General features: G+C 46.0%; 1 protein-coding gene across 1 annotated transcript in view; it reads left to right on the top strand.

Annotated features, from left to right (window-relative positions):
• Positions 1–5,440: 5,440 nt before the first annotated feature.
• Positions 5,441–10,631, top strand: part of CAPN8 (calpain 8) — a 29,775-nt gene continuing 24,584 nt past the window's right edge. Inside the window, exons 1-2 of the mRNA XM_005151874.3 lie at positions 5,441–5,692; positions 7,933–8,002. Coding sequence (XP_005151931.2) covers positions 5,456–5,692; positions 7,933–8,002 — 307 coding nt within the window. The 5' untranslated portion in view covers positions 5,441–5,455. The remainder of the gene's footprint in view (positions 5,693–7,932; positions 8,003–10,631) is intronic.

The raw sequence follows: 10,631 nt of genomic DNA, 5'->3' as shown, positions 1-10,631 counted from the left end.
AAGCTCTAGCAGGACACAGGAGGATGGTTTTACTTGCCTGTTTCAATTCATTAAGCACTGCTAAATTATCCCTCAGGCAAGAAGGCCATCTACTGAACCAGGAGACTAAGAGACAGCAGCACCGGGTTGCATCCTAATGTGGCAGATCCAGGAGCTGCAGAGCTGCTCAGAAGGCGTTTGTTTGGCTCCACGCAGTGGTTCAAAGCTGTACAGCTGCCACAGAACAGACTTCTCTCACTTTTCCCCTAAGTCACAGTAAAAGGAAACCAGTGTCAGTTCAAAGCAGTGGTTTTCAGTGGCCCACAAACCTGGTTTTGTTTGTGAACTGTTCTAGCCACTTCCCAGCCGATGCAGAAGCTTAAGCTGGGTTGCAGTTTGCCATATAATCACTTTGCTTTTCTCAGCCGTCTCCCCTGTGTCCCATAGATGATACTCACAGACCACTCTAGGGTCTGCTGGCAGCGTGCCGACAGCCTCCACTTGGACAACCATCAAGAAGATCAAGTGTGTACAAACATATTATACTGCTGCCCTGGGCAGGCAGAGTTACCAGAGTTTTCTTAGTGTCTCTGTGGTGGGAGAGGGCTTGAGGCAGAGCCAAACAGAAAAGGAGAGGAACAGAAGGGATCAAAGCCAGAAGGAAACTGAGCCAGCAAGGATTCAAGTAGGCAGCGGGGAGAGGTATGTGCAAGAGTGCAGAGAAAAGGTTTATTTGCCACCATGGCTCGTTAGACTGGTCCCAAACACATGGGGGCTGTGCTGTCCCAGGTGGTTTGATGGTAGATGAAGATATGTTGGCATAAGACAGGATTTCTCATATTATATGGGAAATTGGTTGTCCTAGCAGCTGTCTCAACAGCCTACCCACAAAGTCCTCTGTAGCCAGGTAAGTTGGGCAGATGTGGGTGTGAATCCACAGTTAAAGGGAAGGAAGTTTTGAGCACTGCACGAGCCAGTCCCTTGATTTTCTATAGGTTCACACATATGCTCATTTCTTAAAGAGAGGGGTGATTTCCACTCGACTGTGAGACCAGTGTAATGCTCCCAGCACTAGCAGGCCCAAGAACAGTTTCCCACTAGCATCCCCCTAAAAGTAGGCAACTTTAAAGAAAGAAAATGAAATTTGACTTTAAGCTCCCTGCACACCTGCAGCTCTTTGAAAAAGTCACATTTTGCAAGTAAAGTGTTTTCAGCTGTTTTTGCAGCAGCTCGTGCTGTTTGCTGATGAGGAGCATTCAGCTGCCACTCTCAGCCTGGAGTCCCAGGCAGGATGGGCTCCTTCCTTACTCCACTGTCAGCAGTTGTGAGCAGCTCAGGGCTGCTCTGCCTTGCAGCATTGCTGGACCTGAGTCATCCTGCAAAATGCATCCACCCTTCCTAGCTCCTTATGGTGCTGAAGAGCCATTTGTGGGTCAGCCTGGTTGTGTTATGGAGCTTCACTCCTGGGGTGCAGGCATTACCATTGTAGAATGTCATCTCCCTCCTCCTCAGGCACCAACACTTTTCTGGCTTTTATAAAGCAAATGAACAGGATCATCCACCACTCGGTGGATAAAGAACTGGCTGGATGGTCGCACTCAAAGAGTTGTGGTCAGTGGTTCAATGTCCGGCTGGAGACCAGTAACGAGTGGTGTCCCTGAGGGATCAGTGTTGGGGCTGGTCTTGTTTAACATCTTTGTTGGTGACATGGACACTGGGATTGAGTGTGCCCTCAGCAAGTTTGCCGATGACACCAAGCTGTGTGGTTCAGTTGATACGCTGGAGGGAAGGAATGCCATCCAGAGGGACCTTAACACACTTGTGAGGTGGGCTGATGCCAACCTCATGAAGTTTAACCATGACAAGTGCAAGGTCCTACACCTGGGTCAGAGCAATCCCAGGCACAGCTACAGGTTGGGCAAAAAGGAAATTCAGTGCAGCCCTGCGGAGAAGGACTTGGGGGTGTTGGTTGATGAGAAAATGAACATGAATCGGCTGCAGTGTGCGCTCACAGCCCAGAAAGTGACCATATCCTGGGCTGCATCAAAAGGAGCGTGACCAGCAGGTCGAAGGAGGTGATCCTGCTCCTCTACTCTGCTCTCGTGAGACCTCACTTGGAGTATTGTGTGCAGTTCTGGTGTCCTCAACATAAAAAGGACATGGAACTGTTAGAACAAGTCCAGAGGAGGCCACGAGGATGATCAGGGGACTGGAGCACCTCCCATATGAAGACAGGCTGAGAAAGTTGGGGCTGTTCAGCCTGGAGAAGAGAAGGCTGCGTGGAGACCTCATAGCAGCCTTCCAGTATCTGAAGGGGGCCTACAGGGATGCTGGGGAGGGACTATTCATTAGGGACTGTAGTGATAGGACAAGGGGTAATGGGTTGAAACTTAAACAGGGGAAGTTTAGGTTGGATCTAAGGAAGAAATTCTTTCCTGTTAGGGTGCTGAGGTACTGGAATGGGTTGCCCAGGGAGGTTGTGAATGCTCCATCCCTGGCAGTGTTCAAGGCCAGGTTGGATGAAGCCTTGGGTGATATGTGAGGTGTCCCTGCCCATGGCAGCGGGGTTGGAACTGGATGATCTTAAGGTCCTTTCCAATCCTAACTATTCTATGATTCTATGGCTAATTTCAGATGTGTTTCCCTTTAGGGAACCCACTAGGCTGCAGCCTGTAGCAATCACTCCCTCCCCAGACATTTAGATTAAATATTGCAACCTCTAGAAGAATAATCTCATAGACAAACATTTAGTACCTTCTATAGCTTACACTAGTCTGCCTATTACTAGTCACTCCGTTTTCACAGTCATAGGATAGGTAGATGCCCATACATCTAGAATAGGAGAAGGCAAGCATTCTAAATCAAACTAATCCCTTTCCACGCTGCAGCATCTACAATACAGCTAAGCAGCTTTAAATCTCATTAGCAAAGTGGTGCAGTGCAGGAGAGCCCTTTCATTTCTAGCACACTACAGCAAAAATGTATCTAGAACTACTAGATAATTGGTGGTTATTTTCTTCTGAAAGGTTTCCACAGATACAGAACAGTCTTGATTTCATGGAATTTGCAGACTTTGAAACTAGGATGATGGCTGCTTTGGTTCCTTGCCATTTCTTTCATCTTGCTGTCATCAAGAAAAGGGGAGAGGGGAAGGAAAGCAGGAAGAACCAGGCAGAACTATGGAAATCCTAAAAGGAACAAAAATCTGCGTAACTGTTATAACTTTTTATCCGGTTGCTGTTTCCCTTGGGGTTAATGCCTTCAGCAACAGTTTCTGGGTGTCAAGGGGAACCTGGGAACTTTGTCCCCCATAGTACAGCTGTCATTTGTTGCTGTAGTCAGCTACAGACATAACGTTTTCCTCTTCTCTGTATCCTCTAGATGGTGCTTGTGCATCAGTTTCTACACAAAATAAATCATGCTGCCACTAATCAAGCTTGGAAATCGATCTGGAGTTCTGTACTGCTAACCACTAGGAAGAGAGGGCTGTGGTGAGCACACTGGGTGCTGAACTAGTGCAGGCCTTCACCAGAGAACATGGCTGTCATCAGCCTCTTCCCAAATGTGAGGTATATAGCACAGAAAAAAATCCTATGGCACATTTTATTGGAGTGTATGAGGATTGAAATCTGATTGTGTTTCCTCTGTATGGCAGCTTAACACACCGGTGATGATGGACAAGGGTTCACCCCTTCTGTGCCCACTTGTGTCCGGCAGCAACTGGAGTTACAGAGCACACAGCGTATCAACTGTATGTCTAAAGAGTACATGGGAAACAGAAGATTCCTGAGCCAAATGCCCCAGATCCATGAACAACATTGCCAGAGCTTGCAGCTTAGAGCAATTACAGCAAAGTGGGAGCATGACTCTGGATGAGAGGAAGAGAGGAAACTTCAGCACAAGAGGCTAATGCAGGGAGTGAAAGCAAGCAGTGTTCTGCTTCATGAGCAGAGAAAATGGGTCCCTCTGAATGGATCTATATACACTCTAGAAAGAAGAACCCCTAGAAGTACTGAAATGGAATGAGAGCTGAATTCTGGCCATCCTCCTTTACTCAATTTCAACAGTATTAACTGAATTTGTGGATAACCAGTATAGTAACACCCTCAGCCCAGCCTTCTCTACCTGTCCCCACCTGGAACTGGCCAAGTCATCTTGTTTCCTCTTTTGTGTTCACACTCCTCAAATATTTGCAGACAAGCAGCTTGGCTTGTCTCTGTTTGGACTCCTTATCTCAACAGGTTTCAGTCCTTAAAAATTCCCTCTTCCCTTCCCCACACCTCCTCTCTAAACTTACCAAGGGGTAGTCATCAAACATACTCTCTGGCAAACAAAACTGCTGTTTCCCCTGCTCTTAGCTTGACACACAGGGGGGCTCTGCTGGGGAAACCTGACCATTAAATGGGAAGACAGCAGAGAGCAGCTATGCTCCATGGAAAAGTGCTCCTGCTTCAGTTTTTGAGCCTACAGACACTTGCAGCCACCTTGCCAGGGAGATGTGCACCTCTGGGGCTGCCAGGTTAGAAACTTGGAGGTTTTCTACTACAAGAACAGAAATCACTGGTTTTTAAGGTCTAAAAAGCCTTCTGCACCTGCAGCTTGCTTTGTTTTCTGCTGGTAAGTGTGCAGGAAGCACCACCAAAAGACTGTAAACATGATGGTTAACTTCTCACTAGCCGAGATAAGATCTCATTTTTATAGATGGGGAAAGTACAGTGACTTTCACCCATGGTCACACTGGAGATGGAGAGCAGAGGTTACCAGTTTGCTTCCTTATCTGGTGATACAATTCTCCACTTCTGGCTTAGGCTAGGACCATATCCTTGCCCTCTGCAGGTCATACAACCAAGGGACCATCTCTAGCTCTGTCAAGCTCACACCTTTTATTGCTAATACATTAACTCATGAAATCATACTGCTTTGGGAGTACCAAAGAGATTTTACTTTTTCATTTAAAGATCACTTAAGTTGGTTCAACTTTTCAACTTTAAAACTCAGTGGTGTCTCCATAGCCAGGTAAGCTGCAGCAATAGATACCCAGCCTCAGGCTTTGTGGCTGTGTAACCCTCCAATGGTATAGAGCCTGATCTCAGAAGGAAGGAAAGGAGTTTAAAGTCATCTTCATCTGGACTCAAACCTGACTTTCAGTACACTGAACACACAATTACTTCCCATGTGTAAACAGGTGTGTCTGCAAAACCACTGGTTTTCCCTTGCTCCTTGTTAGAATCATATCTTTAAAAGGGGCAGAAAAAAGCAAATAAGGTGGGAGTATCACAAGGCAGTGCCACAGTCCCAGCAGCAGCCCCCAGCCTCCATCTCTCAAGTACATTTTGGGTACATATTTGCTTTTCTGGTGCCTCCTCCCTCCAGGGCTGTTGGAGCACTTAGGGCAGCTCCACCCCAGCCTATTACCTGCCTGTATTCACCTCCTCTTGCCCAGGAGACAAAGACAGAGCCAGGAGGGTAGCCAGTCATGTCCAGGGTTGCAGCGAGGCTGTGCCAAGAAAGAGCGGCTGCAGATGGGCTGGGATCCAACAGGAATGCCATCAAGTATTTGAAGCAGGACTATGAAGTCCTGAAGCAGCAGTGCCTGCAGGCTGGCACTCTGTTCAAGGATGAGGAGTTCCCGGCTTGTCCTTCCACACTGGGCTACCGAGATCTGGGACCGTATTCCTTCAAAACCCAGGGGATAGTCTGGAAGCGCCCCACGGTAAGAGTGCTTTATAACTACCTGTTTCACTGGGTTCAGATCTAATCAAATTCCACCTGGACATCCATGCTAAATCAGTGGTGAATATCCATGAATATCCACTATCTGTATGTTTTGGTTTTTTCTTCTGTCTTGCTATAGCAGATGCAAGGTTGAAAAAGGGATAGGGAAAAAAGAAATCACCATCTTCTAAGCTCTTTATAAAGCAAGGAATCCTATAACTGCTTCATGGGAACCTACTTCCTCCCTGTTCATCCTATTTCCACAGAGCTACAAGTCCAGGGTGCAGTCCAGAGGTGGGTACAAAAGCTCCAGGTGTATCCAGACAGAGCACAAGGCACCCCCCAGGAGCCATAGACCAATTGTAACAGTACCTACACCAAGGCCTTCCCACTGTGCACCCCGGGAAAGCAGACTAATACTTACACAAAATCCTCTTGCTCTCTTCAAGCTACCTATAACAGTTAAAGAACAACTGGCTGGAACTGTTACTAGTGTTGTTATGTCCTAAAAAAGGCCTTACATTTAAAAAAGCCATTTTCATCAGAAAAGATCAGATGCTGGGATTTTATTGTTTTTTAAAAACCACATAATCAAGGCTTTGGAGATTTTTCTGCACACACATTTTCCTGTCATTTGTTTCTGTCCCTACTTTGCTCCTCCTTTGTTGTTTTGCCCCTTGATATCAAGAAAAACTGAGAAACAGGAAGGAAGGACTCCCCCCCCCCCCCCCAAAGTACTTCCCTTCCTCTGATGGGGGAAAGTGAGAAGCAGGGAGAATATCAAGGCTCGCATTTTTGTTATGTTTTTCACCTTAAAAGCGAGAACCAGAAGCTTGCAGGTTTAGTAACTCCAAGTTTCTATGCTGGCAACCCTGTTTGTCCCTCAGCACCTCTCTCTGGCACCTGGATGTTTCAGCAACAAGCACCCTGGATGTGTCTCTTGGCTTTGCTGATCCTGGGCAAAGAGCAGCCTCAAAAAAACTCAGTAAATTAGACTTGGGCTCCTCATGCAGGAGCAAAACTGTGCCTGTGACTGCAGGTTGATGGGATCACTGTTCACTTACCTGCCTGCATTTGAAACAGGCAGCAATACCCAGAGAGCAATCTGGAGGAGACCAGAAAATCAGATATCCACTAAGGCCATTATCGCCAGGCTGTGACTGCTGATGTGCAGACAGTGAATGTTAGACACTGCCATCAAATACTTACCTTCTGATTTCAACAGTGGGCTTATAGAAAGGGAGAAGGTGGAAATGCAGTTGTGTGCAAGGTGTACGAGGCACTCTGCAGTGGCTCAGAAAGGGTGAAGGGTGAGAAATCAGTTGCTCACAACTGACTGCCACCAGGTATACCCCTTTGGAGGGAGGTAACCTCAGCTCCTATCCACTGAGGCAGCTGACCAGCTGGGAAACCACAAAAGCAAAAAGGATGCAGTTGAGACCACACATATTGCAAAGGGAGATTCACAAACTGGCTCTTTGCCACGCACAAGAAGTTCTGAGTTGCCCCACTGGATGCTCATGCTGACAACTGCTGCTCTCTGGGAGAGCTGCTGACTGCCTAAGCCTTCCTTCGCCCTGCTTGCCAAGTTAGGCTTCCTATAAACTGCCTCTTGCTGCCATCCAGAAGCTCATGGAAAACAGGAGAAAGGGAAGGCTTTTGTCTCCAAAGAGACAATATTAGCTTCCTAATTCAGGACATGAATTGTTGGAGGCTTCCAAGTTGGGATAAGAGAAACAGTAATTGCCATAACCTGCTTGGCTGGCCCCAAAGCACCAAGAGGAAAGAGGGGTCTCTAATAAAAGCATTTGTGTGGCTGGCCTCCCAGGAAGGAGGGAACATCCTCTATGCCAATGGCAGTGGGAACTCAGCACGGCTCCAGAGCCAGCAGCAATGGTCACAAAGTCATTTGCACTGAGCCAAAACCACAGCAAGGTAAAATAAGATGTAAATGCTGAGGCTGAATTTTCACCTCTGTCCCCACAGAGGCAAAAATGCTCACCAATATCACTGACAGTCTCACGTAGCAAAGGGCTTCAGAGTTTGACTTAAAAACATACGTGTAGTCTTCAACAAGGCAACACTGTTCTGACATTGTGTTAATCAGAGGACAAAGGGTATCTTTTTAAGGACATGTTGAAGATTTGTAGTACTTTTTGAACATTGAAACAAGGAACAGGAAATGGGATTTTTTCAGACCAGAGAGGGTGATGCATGCTTTGAAAATGTGTCTTTCAGGAGTTATGTGCCAACCCTCAGTTTATAGTTGGAGGAGCTACTCGGACAGATGTCTGCCAAGGAGAGCTGGGTATGTACAGCGCTTCTGAGTTCAGCTTTGGAAGAAGAAATTAATATTAAGCTTCACTTAAAAATTCCTCATACACTGACTATTTTACTGGCTGCCTCTGAAACATAGCATGGAGAGAGGCAGATACCTAAGAAGGGGAGGTATGGTTTTACTTGCTGCCTGAGACAGGGTATATATGGGCTTGTCAGAGCTATGTCAAACCTGGGAGACATCAAACCATTTCCTGGAGGTAGGAAGCCACTTATCCCATTGTGGGGAGAAGACTGGCTTGCTTTTCACCCTTTGAGGCAGAGCTGGACACCAATCTAATCATGACAGCACTTTCCCTGAAGCAAGAGAGTGGGCTTCATGTCCATTCCAGGAAGAGCAGCTCCAAAGACTCAGGGAACAAGGGACACTGGAGAAGGTTCACCTTGCAGCCTAGTTGTCTGGGAGGTAGAGCAAGTTCCAGCCTTAGTTTCACTCAAAACAAATACACAATCAAGGAACAGAGCAGGAACTGGTTTAGTCCAGGGGCTGGGGCTATGTCATGCGGTTTCATGCCAAACAGGATGGCCCATCTGCTTGCAGGTGTGAGCTATAAACAAGCACCACATTGTAAAAAAGGAACAGAGCATGTAAACTTTGTAATAGCATCCACAAGCAAATTGTTCCAAGCTCTGCCTTTGTCTAAACAGAGCTCCTATGCAAGTAGCCAGAAGGGAGCTTTATCCCCCCTTTGAATAGCTGCTGCCGCAGCCTCCTTGCCTGCCTGCCTCACTGATAAGATCCAGCTCCAGAAGACAGCAGCAGCAACCTCCCCTGACTGCATATAGAGGCAGGAAGGCTGAAGCTCTTGTAATGAGAATTTGATAGATTAGACCCAGAGAAACAGCCTTTCTCCCTCCTGTGCTGCTTACTGCAGTGCTCCTGACCTTACTGGTCTTCTAGCCCATCCATTGTGCAAATGAGATTCAAACAATTTCTGCAAGTCATTGACAATAAATAATACCAATGCTGGTCCTGTAAACAGAGCACCATTAAAGCAATTGCTAAAAAATTCCCTGGTGTGTGGGCTTGTGCTCCAAAAGCTAAAAATAAGATGCCCAATCATACACTTCCTTCAGAATATTTATTCGGTGGATAGTGGAATAAAGGATGGGGATATCGCTTACCTAAACCATTCCCCTAAAACACGGTAAGTAATAAAAGTGACATTTCTTGTCACCTCCAATTTGGGAAGTTTCTATAATTGTGTGTATATATACATATATATAATATATATACATAAAAGACTGTATGCCTAAAGTAAAACCTCATTTTCCTTGACAGTTTACAAGCTAAAGAACTGAAGAATATTACTTGCCCTTAAACTAGAAGAGGTCAATGCATTATTTGTGTTGAGCCTAAAAACCGAATGTAAATACCCTGAGCCTCTCTTTTGATTTCTGTCACCTCCTGAATGTCTCTGTGGAGTCCCAGTCTTTTGTACTAAATGGGCTTTCATTAGAGAGCAGTGCCAAAATCCACAAACTAACTAGCAGTACTGTACCCAGACTTGTGAATCTGGGGACAGTGACTGCCCCTAGGCTTTCCCAAGCCAGCCTTTGGTGGGCAGTACCCCAAGTGCTAGTCCTGAAAGCTACCTCTTAACCTAGAAGAAAACCCCCAAAATCTCCTTTTGTTAGGAGCTTCCTTTTCTCTCTTTTTCTCAAAAATAAAAGGATAAATAATCAAAGATAGAATCATAGAATTACAGACTGGTTTGGGTTGGAAAGGACCTTAAGATCATCCCGTTCCAGCCCCCTGCCATGGGCAGGGACACCTCACACTAAACCATATCACCCAAGGCTCTGTTCAACCTGGCCTTGAACACTGCCAGGGATGAAGCACTCACAACCTCCCTGGGCAACCCATTCCAGTGCCTCACCACCCTAACAGTAAAGAATTTCTCCCTTAGATCTAACCTGAACTTTCCCTGTTTCAGTTTGAACCCATCACCCCTTGTCTTATTGCTACAGTCCCTGATAAAGAGTTCCCCTTCAGCATCCTTGTAGGCCCCATTCAGATACTGGAAGCTGCCATAACGTCTCCACAGAGCCTTCTCTTCTCCAGGCTGAACAGCCCCAACTTTCTCTGCAAGGCTGCTTATATTCACTCTTACACACACTGACCCTTCACAGAAATAAACTTCAGGCACGGTACTTTTCCTCTAGTGCTCAGGTGTTTGCTTTGCATCTCTGAAGCATGCTATGTTTTTTGTTATTTGATCCAGTACCTTGAATATCAAAGTCCTTTTACGAAAGCCCTCATGTTAAACACTTCCATCGAAATGAACCCTGATTACATATTTACATAAGGCACGTATGTGACCTGTTAACAAGTCCTTTAGGGAAATAGAACCTATTTTAATAATCTCCTCTGACACATTTCTTTTCTTAAAAAAAATAAAAATTAACACTGCAGGTCTGGGCTTATAGGAACAAAAGGAACAAGAAAACCCAGGGTTAGTCTCACTCCATTAAACTTGTTTCTTTGACAACAGTGTCAGCTAGATGAATATCAGCTTGGGAAGTTTGATGGGAACTTGAAAGAGGAAGTATTTTAAATGTTCTTTGAACCATATCTTTTTGATGGCTTGGTAACAACT

This window comes from Melopsittacus undulatus, chromosome 3 (assembly GCF_012275295.1).
Source record: "Melopsittacus undulatus isolate bMelUnd1 chromosome 3, bMelUnd1.mat.Z, whole genome shotgun sequence".
Taxonomy (NCBI): domain Eukaryota; kingdom Metazoa; phylum Chordata; class Aves; order Psittaciformes; family Psittaculidae; genus Melopsittacus; species Melopsittacus undulatus.
The sequence above is the reverse complement of the archived record's forward strand: the minus strand, read 5'-3'. Positions and strand labels throughout refer to the sequence as shown.